At 47.3% G+C, this 21,706-nt stretch overlaps 1 protein-coding gene across 16 annotated transcripts in view; it reads right to left on the minus strand.

Annotated features, from left to right (window-relative positions):
* Positions 1–21,706, minus strand: part of LOC132913208 (ephrin type-B receptor 1-B) — a 64,990-nt gene that overhangs the window by 5,619 nt on the left and 37,665 nt on the right. The window contains exons 3-15 of one of the 16 annotated variants that reach the window (XM_060971307.1): positions 12,454–12,739; positions 11,786–12,322; positions 11,553–11,713; positions 11,202–11,466; positions 10,876–11,064; positions 10,618–10,729; positions 10,417–10,484; positions 9,814–9,831; positions 9,158–9,223; positions 7,787–7,963; positions 7,194–7,663; positions 6,512–6,870; positions 983–1,057 (exon numbers count right to left, since the gene is read on the minus strand). In XM_060971307.1, the coding sequence (XP_060827290.1) occupies positions 983–1,057; positions 6,512–6,870; positions 7,194–7,663; positions 7,787–7,963; positions 9,158–9,223; positions 9,814–9,831; positions 10,417–10,484; positions 10,618–10,729; positions 10,876–11,064; positions 11,202–11,466; positions 11,553–11,713; positions 11,786–12,322; positions 12,454–12,739 (2,783 nt within the window). Of the gene's footprint in view, positions 1–982; positions 1,058–3,879; positions 4,356–6,511; positions 6,871–7,193; positions 7,664–7,786; positions 7,964–9,157; positions 9,224–9,813; positions 9,832–10,416; positions 10,488–10,617; positions 10,730–10,875; positions 11,065–11,201; positions 11,467–11,552; positions 11,714–11,785; positions 12,323–12,453; positions 12,740–21,706 lie in introns of those variants that run through there. The other 15 variants (XM_060971308.1, XM_060971306.1, XM_060971313.1 and 12 more) reach the window with 15 other exon arrangements.

Genomic DNA, 21,706 nt, shown 5'->3' on the forward strand with positions numbered 1-21,706 from the left:
GCGGATTTACGGGTAGATACGGTATAAAACGGATGTTAGAAGGGCCGGTAGAATATCTTTATGTACACTTTGACCGAGGCTCGATAAGTTTTCACGACCGTGCCTGTGAAAGGTTCGCTCGATTCGCGTGTCGACCGGCCTGCGATACACGCGACAACCAGTCTGCGAAGCAAGCTCTTGCTTGCACGCCAGAAAAAGTCGATTAAATCACGGTTACGCAGGCGAGATCGTGAAAATTCGAACCTTCGTGGAACCGTTGCTAGCGATTGGTGATCGATGGTGGCACGATAGTGAGAGTTGCTAATGACGGTGTTATTACGTTGATGATATACACAAAGTTGAGAGATCAGCTGGACGTATTACGTAGACGTGAATGGATAATGGTGCGTATGAAGCAAGCAGTGCGATACGAACTAATAGGATACAAGCAGAGCAAATGCTGTCTACGTGGCAGCAATACTCATGGTGATTCGAACGAAGCAAACGGAGCAAAAAGGCAACGAATCGAATCCGTTGCACGCGCCTACACGCGTACGTGCAAGTCGCTGTTATCGTTGGAAGCCGTGTCCAACCAACTCCATAAATTTAAATCCATGGAAGGACGATAATTATCGGTACGTTCCTTTTTAAAATGTACCGTGCAGTTTACAAGTATTTCCGCTATCTCCTTCGGATAAGTAAATTTATCGACGTAAGATTTCTTCTTTCAAACGTTCCAATGCTAATTATGTAACTAACTTGTTCGCGTAAACGCGAAATCGATAACTTCGTAAAACGCCGAGTCGATGAATTTGTTCTCCGAGAGACTCGCACGGTAGGTGGTATATATCGTGCGTACTCGTCGATCAAGAAACATCTCGGCGAATAACTATTCTTTTTCTTGCCTTGTTGCTCCTCGTTCCCTTCGTACTTTCTTTACTTCTTTTTTTTTTTCTTTTTTTTTTCTTTTTGGGTCGACTGAAAGCTGTTCTTGATTTTTTACCTTTTCCTCAAATGCACGTTGGAGGATGTCGACGAGGCGGGTGGGGGTGGGGGTGGAGCACCCCTTTCCCTGATTCTGACAATTGTTAGCATTTGTTAGTGCGATCGAGGTCACACACTTTGGCGTGTGTTTTCTTGTACGTGTGTTTGGTTTGCCTGTGTGTGTTTATGTGTATCGCGTACGTTTTCTCGTCTCGTCTCTGCCCTGATTTCTCTCGAGCGTACCGCGTTGTACGTTTGCGCAAGTGTGCGATCGTGTGCTCGCGCGAAGCTCGTTTATCGCGATTGTCAGCGTAAACTCTAAGGTAATTAGCGCGCATCGATTCGATTTCCGCGGGCGTAACGCGTCTAAGCTGATTGTCCATTTTGATTCTCGTCTCGAAAAAGGAAAATCGTTCGCGAATCCGTCGCTTCGAAGGAGCGAAACCTTAACCCTCTTCGTTTGTCGTCGTCCCGTTCTATCTTGTTTCCATTCCATTTTTCCTGTAATGGTGTGTCGCGACGCATTCCGCTATGATCGACCTTTTTGTCCAGAATTTTCGCTATAACGTAGGCGCGACGCGCGTATCGTCGCAAGAATCGATCGTCCCGGCGTGAAAACAACCTGGGATATCGTGTACAATTTCTCGGTACGGTTTTCCTGACTTTTCTTGACTTTCAAGTAGAAAAATACTATTCTAATCTGGTCGAATGATAGCTCGCGTGATTAAATGCTAATAAGTCTTTGCAGTTTCCTCTTTTTGTTGCGGTAAAAGTCGTGACGTTAATAAATACTATATCGATATATATATATATATATATCCGCCTCTTTACGATATATGTATATGTTTACGTATACTCCGGTGAGATATATGTATATACATTACGTATATCAAGAATTAGAAAAACATCTGAAAGACTATGACAACGCGTCTCGCGGTTAAAACCATCTCTGCCCGTCCCTAAGCTTTCCCAGCTTAAACCCATTCTACGTATATTGCTATTCGTTGCTTCGATTCGTCCTCTATAAATTCTCATTATATCTCTACCAAAAAACTGCGGGGTACATACAGGGTGCGCCGTTAGAATCCGGACAAAAGAAGTTTTGTGCAGAAAGTTGTTTATTTAAGTCAATACACAAAAACACATGAAAATGTTGTTATATCTCATTTAAAGGGTCCTTGCTGAGAACTTTTATTCTATGTAACCACCCTCTGCCTCTATGACCTGCTCTATTCTTGCTCTAAAGCGCGAGCACGCTGACTTCAACTGGTCGCGTTTAATTGTCGCGAATTCTGACTCGATAGCAGCTCGTAGGGAGTTGACGTTGGGGTGCCTGCATTTATTAGTTTGTCTCTCGATAACGCCCCACACGTAATAGTCCAATGGGTTTAGGTCGGGACTGTTAGGAGCAGCTTCGTGTTTTAACGAACACAGAATCAAATGACAACGGGCAAATCTTTTAAGCTTGGCGGCCTCGGAGAGCATCTGACGGACTTTGAGAACGTAGGAGGCATATCTAAGATCCTCTTGAGCTATTCGACGGACAATCGTTTCACTCACCCCCAAGACGGAGGCTAATTTTCGGAGAGAAGTTCCCGGATCTTCCAAAATCATGTCTTGGGCCCTTTGAATAATTTCTGGCGTCCTTGTTGATTTTTCCCTAACCTGAACTTTTCTCGCCGGAGAAGGAGAACCCTTCTCGAACCACTCTGAGGCTGCGTATCTCTTAGCAATGTCGTATACCGTCGATCTTGGGTAGCTAAAGAATTTTATAATTTCGACCGGCGTTCTCCCGGCGCGAAGACTTTCTATAATCGCCGCTCTTCTATCGTATTCCGGGTTTTGCTTAACGAGTTCTGTCATTTTGAGGTTATAGAAGACTTATTGACATATTTAACTAACTTCAGAGTCAATCAGCACAAACATCTGAATTCTAATATGGTGGGAACTACAAATTGAATTCTGTCCGAATTCTAACGGCGCACCCTGTATATATGTATGTATATATGTATATACTCTGATAAAATTTCCCATTTAAATCACTCTAACTAGAACCATAAATATTCTCTATGCGATCTCTACGTGGCAGCTAAGATGGATAAAATTCATCGCGCCTGGCGGTCGCTCCAACATCACATCGATAAAAAACACTTTTCTCTTTATAAATAAGTATACGTATTGTAGATTGCTTTGCTGGCGATAATGAGTCTCGTATAATTCGAAAACCGTGGAAATCTTTCCTCTACGACGACTAATTCGCTACCGTTTTACCTACGTCTAAATACGCTCGCAACACAATTGACAACCTAAATATCTCTTTTACGAGAGCGATTCCCTAGTGTAGAGAGAAACGCGTGAAAATCATCCTATCCGCGATTATTCTGCTTAAGGAGAAAAGTGTCCCTGCGCATCGTTCAACGTTCAGCAAAAACTGCTGCGAGTGTTTCTTCGGCGAACGTCGACGGACGAAAAAAGCCAATCCGTTGGACCCGGTTGTCGTTCGACAAGCTGGGACGCGTACAACTTCGATCGTCGTTTGCACGGAAAGAAACAAGCAGGTCTTGCTCCGACTCTTCGACAACTTTTTCATTATACGAATTTCGTTTCGGCTTTGGACGAAACGACGATCGCGGAGCTCTGACCCCAAACGGAGACTTTGTCGTTAATCGTTGTTAACCCTCTGACAGGTTGACAGAATAGACGAAGAACTCGCATTCTTGCGTTTCCGGTACGTTCTGTCGATACTGTATAGAAAAGAATATCGATAAACGCGCCACGCACGCCGAGATCTAACACTTTCGTGTTCACAAACAACACTTAAAGGCGTTGATATAAATTTCTAATTGATACGCTAATTTTTAATCAGATATTACAGCGTACGAATATCGAAATATCGCTTTGCTACACCGTTAAGGGGTTAGATTATTAACAACGTTCAAGTTCAAATGCATCTAGCAACGCTGTCGACGTGAACATCGTCGATCGAAGATGTATGGAAATTTAGCAACGAGGCTTACGATTTCTAGACGTTCGCTCGTGAAACCGAAGAAGAGGCAGCAGGAAGAAGCACTTGTCTCTCTTAAAGAGAAAAAATATGATCGATTCTGGTCGATTAACCGAAGTGTGTGAATGGGACCCAGTTGGGATAAGTAAGCGGTGGCTGTTGTGGCAATGCGTGTGTCGCTGCGTGTGTGTGATAGTGTAAGCTACGGCCGGCTCCTGGTGGCATTACTGGAACGGCAATCGTCGACTGGGCTTGATGGGCCTGATGGCCGACTACGTCTACGAACGGACCCGTTGTCGCGGCTGGAATCGCAGCGGTCGCTGCCGCGGCCTGTGCGGCAGCCGCGTGGCTTGTGACATAGTACGGATTGTGTGCAGGTGGCCTCACGCTGTTGTTGTAGTTGTTGAGTTGTAGTTGGTGGTAGATGGTAGTTGTCGCAGTTGCGTTGGGTTGCAGTTCGTAGTCGGGTACCAAAGACACCACAAAACCAAAACCACAAAGAATTAGCCCAGAAAAAAAGGAACGTCGTCGGCAAGAGAAACTGAAATTTTGTTGGATCGAAGGGCAGAGGTATGGAAACGACAGAGATTGATCCATCGATGTCGAAACGAATATGCGTAGTCCTTCCCTTCGGGTAAAGCGTCCTATCTAGAATTTTTTTTTGTTTTCCAAGATACCTTGAAATATTTCAAGCTCCAACCGTTTTCTACCTTTGAAGTAAAGTTACACGACATGGATATGAAAGTGATAAAACTTTAGGACATTTCAACAAAAGGGGAGAGAACAGGATTTCGTCGAACAGTCGATGGATCCAAAGTTCAAACGAGGAAAGGCGACGCAAAGACTTGTTCTATTTCGTTGGAAACTTTCTTCTGGATGTTTAACGACGAAATAGTGGAATTAACGATAATCGATCAGTCTCGATCAGTACGAGACGAGTCAATGGATGATCGAAATGCTTTTCTCCTTTCTTCGATCGAGAGAAAAATTTGGCAATTCTTTTTGGCGATGTCCGCTGTTCTTAAAAACCACAGACACTTTCCTCGTATTCTTCATTAACGATCGTGTGCAACGATAAAGCGGTGCTGGCAAGACGTCCGACTCTCGAGTATCGTTTGATCTCGCCTTTGTTCGCCTTTTTTTGTGTTTCGCGGTGGAAATAAGTGGAGGTAAGAGGACGAGGGTTTAAAGGCTCCAGGATTACAGAAACGATAAGCGCTAAAGCGATAAAAGCTCTCTGAAAGCCACCGCAGTACGATGCGCACTTTTCGCCGTTCTCTTGAAACGCGAACGAAAAATTATTCCGCGAAAATGATCGCGCGGAGACTTTCGTCCATAAATTAATTTTCCTCCCAACAAGTAATACGAAACAGAAACGGAAGGTAGGTAGTAGATCTTTTTGCACGTTCCAAAGGAAATTAAGCCGTTTTAATTAAGAGCAGAATTACGTGCGCAAAAGCCGCTTGTTACATGTATATGGTCTCAAACTTTTTCGAACGACATTTTTCTCGCGCGTCGGACATTCAGCTTAACGAGATTACTCGCCGAGATTCATCGAAAATATGTGCTGTAAACAAGAAAAATCCAACAGAAATTTTTGTTTCCCGCGCGTTCTATTTTCTCGCGCTTCGTTGCTCGCGAAATTCTTTCTCGGTGTTTCTCTCTCTTTCAATTTGGCGTCGTTGAATTTCAAAGAGAACGAGATGCGAGGAAGCGGAGGCGCTGTACAAAATCAATTTTGACGACTTTGAGCTACGGGAAATGAACAAAAAAAAAAAAAAAAAAATATTAAAAAAAAAAAGATAGAACTATAAGAAAATAACAGAATAAGTAGCTTTGAACGAAAATGTCAGACGTCACGAACTAAAAGGTGCGAAAAAGATCAGTCCAGTACAATATGCCCGTTTCCAGTAATGCCAATCAGGTCGAGGTATTAACGGCGCCTCGAGCATAGACGTGCACAAGAATCTCTCTCTCTCTGTCGAGTAGACACACACACATTCGTGATTATTCCTGGACGGCCAATATTCATCGTTTAGGCGGTAACATCCTATTACGGATGAGCAACAACATCAAAGCCCAGTCTAACAGCGTACGTGAAGAGCGCAGAGCATGTGAGCTTCTTACAGTATTCAGCGATAGAACGGAAAAAACTTTTAGCTGTCGAGAGAAATTAATTTATGGACACGAAGTGTGATTCGCGTAGCATGCGGCATGATTCGTGTTAAGAGATGATGAAAGAACAATTCGGTGGTGCTGGCCCCTGATGCCAAACGCGTTCCCAAGAATATCTAGTATCGCGTTGGATTTAATCATCTCACGGAGCCTACCGAATTGTTCGTACGATGAAAGCAACGACACGACAGGTTTTTTTTTTTTGCACCGTTCGTACTACGTTAGTCGGAAACGCAAGTTTTCTCGGTACTTCTCCTGCGAATGGTAATCCCGATAGATCGAACACGTGAATAATAGCGCGCCAGTGACACATAGGTACGCGAGTCGCGGAGAAATTCGTATTCTCTCGAATAGAATGAAAATTGTTACCTGTTCTGGGCGATTTTCCGCAGCGTGTCCGGGCTTCGTATCAATTTGTCCAAGGTTTGAGTGAGATTGGCAAAGGTAGGACGATGGGTTCGTTCCTTCTGCCAACAATCGAGCATCAGCTGATAGATCGCTTCCGGACAATCCATCGGTGCTGGAAGCCTGTATCCTTTCTCGATCGACTTTATCACATCCTGATTAGACCAGTTCCAATACGGTCTTTCGCCGTAGGACATCACCTCCCAACAAACGATGCCCATGCTCCATACGTCGGAAGCGCTGGTGAACTTTCGGAACGCTATCGCTTCCGGAGCTGTCCATCGTACCGGGATCTTTCCACCCTTTTTGCCGGAGTAAACAGTCTTTCAAGATTCGATATTTGAAAGTCTCGGTTCCATCGACGAGACCGCGTCTCGTCAAAGAAAAGGAGTAATATCGATACGATACAACTTCGTTTATCCGAATTCTTCGGTCTAGCAAACGGTTCCTAAGTATTTCGCCGTTCTTTCGCGTTACCGCGAGCCTATAAAATTATGAACATCGACCAAAACTCGTTGACTACATTTTCACCTCCGATCTCGTTGAACGTTACAACATTAACGCGATTATTACTAAACAGAGGTTCGGATAAACGACGTTGTACCACACAACACGAGCAACAGTCTTCTGCGAGCTGACTACTTACCCTGGTCGTGTACGCTCCTTCCGTGGCGCTTTCGATCTCCCGGCTAAGCCCGAAATCGGCGATCTTGCAGACGAGGGCAGCATTCACGAGCACGTTCCTCGCCGCGAGATCTCGATGTACGTAGTTCATTTCAGCAAGATACTGCATGCCGCTCGCGATACCGCGAAGCATGCCTACAAGCTGCAGCACCTGGAACTTGCCGTCGTTCGCACGCAGGAAAGTGTCCAGGCTACCGTTCTCCATGAACTCCGTGATGATCATCACTGGATTGCTCTTGGTTACGACGCCTTGCAGGAATATCACGTTCGGATGCTCGAACTGACCCATGATGGAGGCTTCAGTGAGGAAGTCGTTGCGAGCTTTGTCCGCGGAGCCTGGTTTCAAAGTCTTGATCGCGACGTCGATCTCCGTTCGACCGTCTGGCGGTAGTTTTAATTTTCCTCGACAAACGTCGCCAAATTCTCCACCACCTGTTCGTTAACGAGAAACGAGAGAAACTTGTTAAGAAAAAAATCTGGAAAAGTGAACTTGCGAGATGTGTTTGAAGAACGTATAAACGTTTCAAAAGACACGTAAAGGCTGTATCTATATACCTATGATAGCTTCTATCGTGATGTATCCTGCGTCGATTTCTCGGGCGAATTCTCTCACAGCTTGATTCGGATCTTCGTAGGTATGAGGGTCGACGTAACTCCTTGCACCTCCGCCACCAGCACCTCCTGCACTCGCGGCAGCAACTCCCACTGCAGGTGTGAACAGCGGCGTGGTCACTGCAACGTCACCAAAACAGAGTTCATTATATTAACACGAGGGCCGGTGTGTTAAATTTTGACGGAATCTCGGAGCGCGAGAGTGACAACGTTCGCTCCGTGACTGTCAACCGTATTATCCCGTGAAAACACTCACACACCCTTCCTCTTTAAACAAAATTAGACATGTTCAAAATTATAAAAGAAACGTGTATATATATATATATATTAAAAAAGGCTGAAACCGTATGTTTATTAGCTTTCCAGCTCTCTAGTCTTATCTTTAAATATTTATACTTGACACAATTTTCCATCGTATAATAAATACTTTCTATTATGACAATTCCGATATAAAGGAAAATATTTGCTTTCACTAATAAAGTAAGGGGCAACGAAATAATTCACTAGTTATACCACTATGTATAAAAAGATCTAAAACGGAACGAAGAAAACTGAAAAATCGCGCGCTAAATAACTTTCATGCTAGCGTAGAAATCCTCGCATGCCTAATACGCCAAATGATTTCAATTACGATGCATCAGATTGAATGACGTTAGTCGTAGTACGGAGCGCGGAGGATGCTCCGGTCGAATCGAATTACTTCGTCGCCTGTTAATTTACATCCGCGAATGCATCTGCGACGGCTCGCTAACTCTGCGAGGCAAATTAATTCGAGTTCCACCGAAACATGCCAGTATTTCGCACACGTCAACGCACAGAACGTTATACAGACGATTGGAAAAGATCTCGGCGACTGGCTGAAAAAAATGGAACGATGCAAGAGATACAAAAGAACACGATGCAAATTGGTAACACGTTTAAGAGAATAAAGGAATCTCATGCTTTCTTTTCGTGCTTCTCGTCTACTTAAAATTTAAGGGACCGACAAAAAGAAACGAAAAGGGAAAGATAAAGAGACAGAGAGAAGAGAGAGAGAGAGAGAGAGAGAGAGAGCGAGAGAGAGAGTAAGAAAGAGAGAGAGAGAGACAAACAGACAGACAGAAACAGAGAGACAAAAGCAGAGGTAGAAAGGAAAGATTTTCGGACGATGGTACGAGCGAAAATAAGAAAAGGGCAATGTGTGGTGTTCCAGTTTGAGCGAGTGTGTAAAGTGTTTCGAAGACTCTGTGGATCACGAGAGTGGTTTGCGTCGACGCGTCCCCTCCGGATTCAACGATTTCGACGAAATTTTACTCGGACTGATTAAGGACTTACGCGAGGACTTGCTCTTGTTGTTGGTGTGGGTTGTCACAATCGGTGAACTGTCCATTTTGCAGTGCACTGTGAACAACACAACAACCAACACACTAATTGACAAACAGCAAACAAAAAGAAGCGAAGGATGTACGATGAGCAGAGTTTTAATGACGCGAGCCAACAGAGGCAACGACTCGAGAAAGAATTTGAAAAAAGAAAAAAAAAGGTAGGAAACGCGTTTAATTCGCTTGCTTGATCTTCGTGCGTTCTTGTCTTCGGCTTCTGCGATAGTTGCACGCGTATAAATTCTCGCGTGTAAATAAAAAACAAAAAAGGAAGGGGAAAAATATATATAAAACAACATACCGCAAATGAAACAAGTGCAGTGCCAACGATAACACAACTAACAACATACGCATGCAGAACGTAGATGCACACTGTATGACGCAAGCATGAAAAGCACGTACACGCACATCTTCGGAGGGTACTTGGTATGTACGCAAAGCTGATATCGCGCTCGTCTGTTCGACGAGGGAGCGAGCAAGAAGATCGTGCGTGCCCGTGCGTAAAAAATTTAGAACGCATCAAAGAGATGCATGTACAAGGGGGTGCAAAGATAACTACGCAAAACCGAGTTCCTAGAAAAAAAATTTGAGGTGTTGGAGAAGACTTACTGTAGGTCACAACTAGTCCTGTAGTAGCAGGCGATTGTGTACATTGTTTCATTGGATTTTTTCATGGATTTTTCATGGAGGCAGGTTCGATAGATTAGGGGAATCGCACATGAAAAGAAAGAATCGAAAGAATTTTGTTAGAACAATGGTACTTAGGTTGTGGGCCAGATCGGTATGAATTTTTCTCGTAAGCGATCGTCTCTCATTCTTTTTAACACGCTGGCCTGAAGCCGTTCTCGGACTTGAATAACTTTTTCTTCGCGCTTTTTTCTGTTTTCTTTTCTTTTCTTTTCTTTTTTTTTCCTTTCCTTTTCTTTAAACGAACCACTTTTCAATAATCTTTCTTTCGTCAGAGAGAGATAGTGAAGAAGTACTTCTAAAGTATTGGGTGTTTAGCGACAAGACATAAATCATTGGGGTATTGTATACATCGATGGGGCTGGGGTCGATACTTGCTGGATCTAACGGGGGGTGGTGATCCAAAAATATTAGTCACAAGACACGAGGGCGTAGTGAAACAACTATAAAAGTGACAGGGGTTATAGCGATAATGAATTTATAAAGAAAAGAGAATCGAAGCCTGTCGGCATCGGACAAACGTACCTTCGCCGTTTCTATACTCCAGGGTATCGCAGTCACTGGGCTGTTTCTTGTTGCATTCGTCCGAGGCCCTGCTGCATCGAAATTATACCACATCAGATCAGAGTCAAACGAAACGCCGCAATGCAAAGTAAACGCTTGGACAATGATTTTAATCTGTATCGTCTTTAATTCACTACTTAATGTTAGAAACAATTCGTTTACCTTCTCAAAATCAGAACGGTCATGATAATGATGATCACCAGAAGGACTACCACAGCAACGATAGCTCCTGCTATGATCCTTACTTGCATATTGTCATCTTCTCCGACGTAGTCTGTGAAAGGCGAATAAACATGCTCCGTTAAGAAACTATGCTTTAATTATATACAATGTGTCGTCGTAAGTTTAAAACCGCTGTAAAACGTCGACTGAAAAAATGAGTGGTGAAAAAATTCGGAGGCAACTAATCCTGATAATCACCTAGTCCCATAGCGTGAGGCGTCTTTTTATAAACTATGGGCGTATATTCGCCCCAGCCTCGCGTTGTCTTCGCTCGTACTTGTATCGCGTAGTCCGTCGATGGTTTTAGGCCTTTGAACGTCGCGGATAACTCGGAAGTTTGTATAACCGTAGCGTTGGTAGCATCGTCGTATCGCGGATAACACCTCACTGAAACGAGATCACGCAAGATTAACGATTAATCAATTTACACGTATTTACAGTTACACGTTAGGTTGACGAACGTGTCGTTAAAGTTATATACTCGCATTTTAGGGATCGCAGGAGGAGGAAGCAAGCAACTTTACCTTCGTATCTTTCGACCAGATCGCTGTCTCCGCCGACCTCGGTTACCGGAGCGTCCCAACTAATGCTCAGTTCCGAACTCTTCACGCTGGTAATCCTGACGTTGCTCACCAAACTAGGTACGCTAGCTTCTGTGGTGACGGTGATGTCCACGTACTCGGATTTTCCAGCCAACGCCGATACACCGTTCTCGGCAAATACTTGGAATCGATACGTGGTCACCGCGTTTAGACCCGTTATCGTGATCTTCGTGTCGTTGAAAACTTCCTGTTTGACCGAAACCAGTCGAATTAACGCGCGTTTCGTCGTTCGCAGGGAAACGAAACGGCCAAGAGCGGAGAGGAAATACTCACGGTGTTGGGAATGTATTTGACGCCCATACTACAGGCATCGCAGACCACCCTGTAAGTCGTATCTGTTCTGCCGCCCAGCATGTGCGGCGCATTCCACGACAGAATCACAGTAGACTGGTCAACGAAGTTCACCGTCAAATTTTGTGGCGCCGACGGTGGTTCTATAAACGCGCACAAATCGATAAAATATCCTCAATCGGAGAGTATCAACGGTACAAAATTAAGAGACTCACGTGTACAAGGCATTTTCTTCGGATCTTTCTCGGCCCTGAAATAACCGGCGTTGCATCGACATTCGGTGAATCCGTAATCGGAGGATTTGCTGTGAGCCGGACAAGCTTCGCAACTGTGCGACCCAGCTTCGTGTTTGAATTTACCGATCGCGCACTCGGTGCACGCTTGCTTCTCGACGTCAGCCTGATAGCCAGGTTTGCAGTGACATCCACCGTTAGGCAGGTACCATTTGCCATCTCCTTTGCAGAGGAAGGTTGGCTGTTCGATGACCACCGCGTTGTCCACGCAAGTGCCGATCGTTTGTTCGATCAACGCGACTTCGCGACCCGTTGGCGTTGCCGGGAAGTGTGCAAAGTTCACAGAGATCTCCGGGCAGCTGATGTAGTAAACTTTAATGGCCAAGATGGAGATGCAAGCTCCCTGGTCGCGGAACGCAAAGTACACGCCCTTCTTCGTCACTGGAATGGATTTGACCTCCGTGTTTATCACCACCCCGGTGTTAGTGTTGAACCTTCCCTCGCCAGCAGCGATGCGTCCTGTGGATCAAACGATCGGTTTCGTCTCGCGACTCGAACAACACGGCTAAATTCCGACAGTTTTACACGGCTTGTACTATACGAAAAAGTTTCTGAATCGCGAAGCCGAGAAACACGTTTGGCAAGCTTACCGATCAACTTGTAACTATCCGTTTCCCACGGTGGCGGTTCCTTGGTAGCCACGTCGAACTCGTAGTAAAGTAGACTGAAAGTTTCTTTGCAACTGAGCGCGTTTCCGGGGAACAACGAGCAGTCACGAGTCGTGAATTGTATTTCTATGTACATGCGGTTCGCCGGTCCCCTCTCGATGAACGGCGTCCATAGCCAATTGTTCACGTTGTTGTACGCTACGTCGCAGACGACGTAACTCCGCCAATTGATGCCCTTGTCGAAGTTGGTGAACGACTCTTCCACCCACTGTAATCAAACGAGAGCACGGGACGATCTTAATTCTGCACGATCCGATTAACCATTAACGAGAAAAACACGCGCGGGGACATTTTATTCGCCAGGTGTTTGACCCACGCGCGCGTCCGGACGAACTTCGATAAGATAAACGCTGTTTAAATAACGCGAGACGCCGCGTGGATCCCCTTTCGGGATCCTCGTCGAAGAGACTCGGATGTTTGCGTTCGGATTACGCGAGATTTCACCGAGTCAGCATCTAACGAAATCAGCTTTGCCGGGGACCCCTAGCTATCTCCGCGTGCGGATCCCTCCTCCGTTCTCTACGCGTCTCCAGCTTCTTTCCCTCTGTTTGTTTCAACTGCCTCGATGAGAATTTACAGAAACAACGAAGACGGATTACGGAAGTTGCAAAGAATTCGAGTCAGACGACAAAGAGCCAGCAGCCTCAGCGCGTCCAGCTTGGACAGATTTATTCTCGTGGTAGAAGGGAGAATCGTCGGATAGAGACGCTCTGTCCGATCTCTATCGGCTCGATCGGTAGACAGCGATGAGCGAAAAAGAGAGAAAGGGAGAGGAGGTTCACGCTGGTCCATGTCCGATCCGAGGAACCACTTGTCCGTCGATGTTGAACGCGGTATCCTCCCTCGGCAAATGATGAGGCGGAGAGGCCAGGTCGTCGACTTGCGACAAACAGACCGCAAGGAATTACCGGCGCGCGTTACCATTAGTTTTATTGCCCCCCTCGGCTTGGGCTCGTCCCGAGAGAGACCGCAAAAAGTTCCGGCCGGGCAAGAAGGACCCGCCGTCGTCGCCATCGTCGTTGTCGTCGTCGTCGTCGTCGTCGTCGTCGTCGTCGTCGTCGTCGTCATCGTCGTCGTTGTCGTCGTCGTCGTCTTCGTAGTCGTCCTTCTCCTCGTCGACAGACGATTCTTTTCATCCTCGACTATTCTCTCCTTCTCTTTCGATACTCGGTCTCTCGCGCGGAGGAAAGGCTACGTAGGTAAGAACGGACAAAAAACGGTAGATCGAGAAGATCAGGCTTCTTACCCAGAAGATTTTCTTGCGGACGTGTTTCCGGCAGGGAGGCCGCAATAAATTCAGCCGTACGGTTACTCAGTAGCACAAAGAGATTATTACGGGGAAAGATGACGAGCAGGGACCAAGGGGAAAAAAACGATTTCGTTTCGGTAGATGGACGAGACGAAGGACTGATTCTTTCATCTCTGGTGAGCGTGCGGCGATCAGAAAAGTCATGGCGGCTCGTTGCGTGGTCGTTAACGAACGCGTTTAAAGGATCACGCGCCGATCGCAATTACCTAAGAAACGAAACGACTTTGACCGGCATTCGCTCGACCAAATGTTATATTCTCGGCGAAGGAATCGTAAGAGGCAGAAGGCGTCAGGCAATATCGCACGGCGCGAACACTATTAGAGGAACGAAGAAAAGTCGTAGAGATGTTATTTCGACGCCTACGCGGCAGCTTTATCGCCTGGGAAATTGCGTTAGCACGGTAAATTCTACCCCCGCCCATTTCATTCTCCCTCTATTTCTCCTTCTTCATCCCTCTTCGTCTCTCAGCAACCGCTTTCACTCCGTCCTTTCGTCGGAGGCTTCCAGAGGCGGCCGCGAACCGAAAAAAGACAGAGTGTACGCGCGTCGTTAACGCCCGCGGAATTTAATTGAGTCCCGCCGAGACGTTCTCTTTTTAACGCGCCGCGCCGCTACGATTTTTCGGCGAGCCGGATTTCCCGACGGCACGATTCTTCCCCGAAATTATTCATCGCCACGGGAATCAGAGAAAAAGAGAACGAGCGGCAAAGGAGAAACCGAGAGAGAGAGAGAGAGAGAGAGAGAGGCCGAATGGTATATCAACGTCCAAGCTACTTCTTTAATCTGTCTTTCCGTGCGGTACGATGGCGAGATTCCAAGCGAAATTAATTACGCCACTTAACGCGTTTCGCGGCTCGGATACGTTAGCGTGCCACTCTTTATCGGATGAAACGCCGAATTTGTCGGATCGCGAGCAGCGCCTCTCAATTAGCCGAAATCGATCGACCGTCGAGACACGAGTCCACTTTGTATCCAAGATGTTGTTTCCGAAATCGGTCGAGATAAAGAAAGATTCGTTGTTGGAGAATGATCGCGATGCGAGTTGAACGAGAGGCAAATGCGAATTCGGTGGGAACACGCCAGCCGAATATATTTCACTCGTCGGTTTTAATTGCTGCGTGTGTATGAATGGCCAGGATATTTGCTCTACCCCTGAACGTTCGGTCTACGTCCACCGGAAAAATACTATCGCCACGCTCCACCTCGCCGCGTCGATCGATGATCGTTAATTCGCTCGGAAATTATGTCGACGCGGTCGTTCTCGACGACCGTCAACGCGCGCTGCGTCCGATCGATCTCGTCGGTTTCCAATCGCTAATTCCTCCGATCAAGAGACGATAGCTATCGACGGGAAAATCAGCTACTCTGTACGAAACGAGGAATTTTTCGCACGAACAGAGTCGGAGAGTCGATAACCTTTGATTTACATAGTTCGCGTGACGTAACGCCGAGGCTCGAGCATCGCTAGTGTAACAATAAATAAAATACAACGAGATCGATAGAAGAGAATTAAATTAGGAGAACGCCAGAACGGACGTTGACCCGAGAAAGAATCTTACTCGACGAATAAAATAGGGGAAAAAGTTTCGTTCCGCGTTGTTATTCGTTGGCCGGAGGAATTCCGCGTTCTTGTTCACGGGAAACGATGGAACTCAGTCGTCGCCAATAAAGTGTAACGCACGTTACACGGACGAGACATTAAGCTATCGATTTGTCGGGGAACACGAGCATCCCTGGCCACAGCAGGCAGACCAGTCTCGTCGAGTCACTCGCCGTTTTCTATTTCCTCGTGGATCACCCTGCGCCAGTAAATAGATATGAACTGCCGGTTTCGAAATAAAGCCAATAAGCTCTGCGAGCGAGCGGCTCGTAGTACGAGTTTTTGGAAGAGGGAATCTTGCGGACAGACGAAGGGGCAGAGGAAGCCTTCTCCGTCTGTTCGTTCCTTCCTTATTCCGTGGCTACGTAGCTCTAGGAACGAAACGGTTCCTCTCTCCCTCGGTGAACCGTAATATTGCCACCATAATCGCAATTCCGATGGTGTAGCTTCGGTCGAGCGGGGCAAAAGGAGTTAGAGAGAAGACTTAGGGGGTTGCGTGGGGGAGGGGGGGTGGACGAACTTTCAGTCTAGCGTAGGGTTTGTGGATCTTAATATATATCGAGCCCTCGTTCCCGACCATCGTCCCTCGCCCTTGGGGCTGCCTGCAACCGGGCGCACGTACTACTCTCCTGCTCGTGCTACGTGCATCACATTCTCTACCGGCTGTTCCATAGGAACGCGCGTTACCGCGGGCCACGAGTAACACGGTCCACGGAATCGCGAAAGTTAAATTAACTCGAGGGCAAGTTGCGCCGGCGGAAATACGATCGAACAGCTTGCGCGTCTATCGTCAATGCGAAATCGTTTTTTGCGGAATCGTTTCTTGTGAAATCGACCATCGCGAATCACCTTCAGGCTGTTAAGACAAAGACTCTCTCGATAGAACGTGCTTCAGGTATTTGCACGCTCCAGGAAACTTTTCCCGAATATATCGTGTACTTTATACAAAACATTTTGAAATTTCATTAACACCGCGGCAAGACGAGGTTATTTATCGAACCTCGGTACGTAACGAGATCAGGAAACGAACAAAAAGTGGGTTTGATCGGTTTGGTTTTCGAGAGGATTCGCTTAACGCTGGAAAATGGCCGGGCGAAAAGTTTCTCGTTCCTCCTTTTAAAGAAGCGGTAGAGGTATTCGATACGGAGAGATGAAAGAGGGTTTTGCTCGAGCAAGTACACATATGTGTGGCCGAACGAGCTGACCACCCTCCGTATGGTGCTAGGGTGGTTGCACGGCAATCCTGAACTTTATGTAGCCGTTTATTCGGCACCCTCGGTCTGATACAGCGGCGCCTCGGCATGGGGAAAGTGCGTGGAAACACCATTTAAGCAGCATTTCCATGGGTCTCGGGCGTTAACTGAGATTTCTCTTTCGATGGCTGCGTTACGCGAGGAAGGGAGAAAATATCGAGGCGAAAAGAGGGTAAAGAAACGATCGGATGAGAATTTATTCCTGGATTATTCGTCGGGGGATCACGGAATAGGACAAATCGTTCTCTCTCTCGGCATCGAAGCGTTGCGAAGCAATTTTCAGCCGTCAGATTTATGATCGGGAAATCGACTCCTGACGGCGAGGTTTCTGCGAAAATTCGATTACACCGCGCCGATGTCGGTATTTCGATTCGTCGCGTGGAAAAATCGTCGACAATCGCGTCAACTTACGCGACGTAACTGTCGACGGTTACGACCGGACCTTCGAACGAGGCGTTTAGATCGTCCAGGGACGACCCTATAGATCCAGGTCTATCGCGTTTTACGAAAAACGATTCCGACCTCGCCCCGTATTTTCGCGACACTCGACGAACGGAGAAGAATTCCTATTTGAAACTCGTCGCCGAGGGAATTCAGCGGTTGTCTCGCGGTAGGGTATCAGCGACGACGACGACGACTCGTGTCCATCGATAGCCATCCATCCGTAATGAGCCTAACTGGCGTCGTAATATTTCGAGTTAACTCGGCGTGTCGTCGGTGTCGCGTGTCGGAAGGGCTGAACGCGCCAATGACCGTCGCCCCTGACGAGACGGCACGTCACGCTGTAACGAGGAGGGCTGCTCGGTCACGTGGGGGACTGAAAACTCGACCGTACGGGGTGGCCCGTGCATTTCCAAGCTTCTTTGAAAGAGCTTGGCCGACTCTGAACTCGTCTCTCGCTTCTTATCTCGCTTCTTGCGAAAGTGTACGCTACCATTCGTGCGTACTTGGACACGAATATAACGTACGGTGAAACTTCATTTATCCGACCACGTCGGACGATCGTAAATTTTTCTCGCTAATCTATTCACTTTGGTTCGGTTAATAGCAACTCGCGTACAGATTGACGAATTCAACCAACAAAAAAGTTTTATCGTATTTCATTCGGTCGTTCGCCGTTGCACATCAATTACGAACTTCTATACAAAAGTACGAATTTCTATAAAAATTCGCGGTCCGGTGTACGCCGGAACCTTGACCTCCTGAGTAGCTTGCACGATATCTACGGCTTCGGAGTGAATTCTGCAGCCCATCCGCGAGTCATCGTTCTTTGCGTAACAACGTTGGTCGCCGAAAACGTATGCGACGCCGGGGAACGCGATTTACTCCGACGTCGGGAAACCTCGGCCAGCCGACAAACAGCCAGCCACGCAGGCCGCGGCAATAAAAGGACCGACAACAAGAACGAGAGACTCGCGAACATCCAACGCGCGAGTTGCGTGGAGTTGGAGAGTGTGAATGGAGTCTGGTCCAAAGATACACCGAGCGATATCCCGGTGCTATTTCGAGTTGGCTGACGAGTGTCGGCGCGTAAGGGGCGTAGCCGGGCAATGATCGTGAAGCAGACGAGCCGGCACGTCGGGTTATGGGCTCGCTGCAACGAGCCGGCGATCGAACGTGGGGTAAAATTGCGGATCCGCCGGCTTCGATCGTTCTGCATACTCGATGTAATTTTTCTCTTCCTGTTCGATCTCAACCCTCGCCGTTGCCTGATGCGGTTGGGGGATGCGCGCGAGTGGAACTGATCTTATGCTAATTCGTAAGAGAGAGAGAGAGAGAGAGAGAGAGGAAAGGGAACACCACAGAGAAGGATGAAAGATTCGCGTCTCGTTGCGTTCGTTTGTTCTCTCCGTCCTTCAGACTGGAACGAGAGAAAAGGAAGAAAAATAACGGCTTCGTAAAATCGTCACGAATTAGCTGGAGGAGGGTGAGGCCGAGGGGGTTTGGCTTTAATATCGAAGGACCTGGTCGGCCGGAGCCCTCGACACACGCCCCTGGACCTGTCAGTTTGACGTATCGCAGTCGCAGGAATCCATTATATACTCAATTACTCGTCGTGACAGGGAACGTGCACACGAACGAGGCGCATCTGACGCCCTCCAGTGCAGTCGCGCGGCACCGATATCCGAACGAGACCTGCGCGTTCCGCGACTACGCAAAATTTAACGGGACATCGTCCTTCGGTTCGTCTACGCTTCGCTTTCCACCAAAGTCAGCTATAACGGACTTTCGGCGACTGTTTAGAAATAGTCGAGGAATTTCCGTAGCCCGTACAGATCGATCCCCGCGATCGTACACGCGTAACGTAGACTAACGTAGACTAACGTAGACTAACGTAGGGGCGACGCGAGAGCTGAACTATGCGTTGATTAAAATTTACGGATCCACGAAGGATCCCAATAAAGTGGACCAGACGTCAATGCGCTGTCTTCGCAGTCCGTTACGGCGTAAGCGGCGAGCAATTTTTTGGTCAAGCTGCACGGTAGGTTGCATGCCGGCGAGAGCCTCGATCGAAGTCTCGTTAGCTATTTGAACTGGTTTTAGCATCGTCGCCGACTGCGGTTCCGCCGATGGACACGATATTTGGATAATAATCGAGTCCTCGGAACACGTCGATACACGAGCCGTACAATGGTCGTCCAGATGGTACGCGGCAAAACGATCTTCACCTGCCGGCGAACGGCTTTCCTACGACCATTGTGTTCGAGAGCTCGTTTCCCCCTCTTCCTTTCGCGACCTTTCACGCCCGCAGTTATTTTATCGGAATTGCCTTTCGATTCGGGGAAATATCGACGCGCGTACTCCCTTCCGCCTCTTCTGACCGAATATAAAGGGGGCTGGAGGAAGCCGCACGTCGGATCCGTGTATCTCCCGCAGCCGAGTCGTCCAGATTATTAAATTAAAAATACGCTTGCCCGGCTAATCGAGCGTTTCCTCGGTCGACTATCTCCCCGGTCAAACATTTTCACAGTTGTTTAGCCCGCGAACGATGCCGCGTCTTGCAACCACGTCTAGCGCCAGACGTATGCCGTAAAAGAATGCTTAAAATTCTTTAACGATTGAGAAACTCGAAAGAAAAAGAAATTCAGGTGTAACACAAAAAGACGATCGGAATTGTAACCTTTTGACCGATCGCACACCGTTTACGGTAATAGAAAATGATCGAAATTACAATCTTTTTCCCGTTCTGAAACAGTGTGCAACTGTCGAGGCGGAGATGAGCGGAGATGAGCGGGCGCGCGACGCGGCCATCCCTTTTCCTGGCCAGAGAAATTGAGTTTCCGAGTTCGCTTTTCCCCGGGGGTGGCGTTTCTCCTGGCTCGTTCGACGCTACGCTCTCAGGCTACGTGCCATCTTTATCGCAATAATGAAACTGTGTTTATGATAATCCAACAATGGAACAATGTGGGTAACGACCGAGGGGTACGCTCCAGTCACAATGGCCCGCGGCTATGCTCTCTCACCTAGGAAGAAAGGCAACGAGAGAGGCGAACAGAGAGGAGAGGAGAGGAGAGAAGAGAAGCCGGGACACGGCGTGGCAGAAGAGGGTCTTCTCGCTTCTCTCGCCCGGGTTTCGTCTCCCGAATCTTAATTAGGAATTTCACGAGGGCTCGAGCACCCCGTGTCGCGTTCGCGCTCCGAGGAAACGGAAGAGGACACCCGGCCAAAAAAATAATGCCGCCTCGGCACCCTGTTTGATCGTCGCCAAGATAAGCTTTGTAGAGATAGCACGATTGGAAAAATGGAGAAGAGCCAGTTGGTTTTTTCTTCTACGAAAGTTCCACCGTGTGTCCAAAAACGTACTGTCCATAAAGTATCTACATGTCCTTCGTATGCCGATTTGCGGCAACTCGAGTATAACAAGTAGCTGTTTCGCGTCCGATATCGCGTATAAGCAACGCTGTACTTTAACAAAAATATCGACGATAATTGCTACACTCTGTTTTCTTTATAAAAGCGTGAAAAAATGCGTTTCTATTACCGGTAATTGGTGGAAAGAACAACCTGTTATCGCGTTAATCGTAGCGCGAATTTTTATGCATTCGTGGAAAATACAAAGGTAGGAAAAACGCAACGAGAATGCAGTACGTAACGAGGATTTGTTGTATAAGCGGGGGAAAGATATATCTCGATCTGGAGCGAGTCGAATTCCGGATTTCGGGGAATACTCGGATAAAGGCACGCGACATCGAATCCACCCTTCAGAATCCCTAGGATATCTCCGTGGTTAAGGGGCCGTGCACGGAGGCGCGATACGAACGCAAAGAAAAATACAGCTCGCGGAATTGGAAATTCTCGTTAATCACTTGCGCGAGTGTTAATCTATCGTTGTGGGCAACTTTTATTTTTTTCGGTGGAATAACTTGGCAACGATGGTCAGCAGCGCCTTCTCTTCGCAGCAATGATAAATTTCCGAATTAATCTCCTCGAAGAGTTCCGTGAAACTTTCGTATCCACGAAAGGACGGAAATTGCAGCTCCCTCGGGAAACTACCGCCAGAAGAGTATAACGGTGCTCGAAGAATCCATAACATAAAGTAGAAACACGAAGCCGTAGGAAGAACAGAGGTTCTCGGATTCACCTAACACCGTACATGTTTAAAGATTGACGGATCTTTGCTCCTGCGAATCTTGGGATCGTTGTTACGTGGAATTCCCCGAAGCTCTCTCGCGTTATCAAAATTTACTCGGTTCTCCAAAGACTCGAACAATACCGTCAGACTTCTGCGAATACGTTGCTATTCGCAAGTGTTCGCTATTCGCAACGCTTGCTTATTTTCGACAAGGTGCATCTTACTTGAAAACTTTGTGGGAACACGGGTCCACAGCCTATGATCGATGGTAACTAGGGTGTACCACCCTCTTTGGTCTCGTCTTTACCCGTCGGTCTGGCTCGAACCCGTTATCAGCTGGATCTCGCGGGACGAAATTCTCGTGGAAAGACGCGCGTGGCGCCGGCGAGATTTCAACTGGTAGCGCATTAAGCCGTGCACACAGTTTGTCGTGGCATGT

This window comes from Bombus pascuorum, chromosome 13 (genome assembly GCF_905332965.1).
Source record: "Bombus pascuorum chromosome 13, iyBomPasc1.1, whole genome shotgun sequence".
In the NCBI taxonomy this organism is placed as follows: Eukaryota; Metazoa; Arthropoda; class Insecta; order Hymenoptera; family Apidae; genus Bombus; species Bombus pascuorum.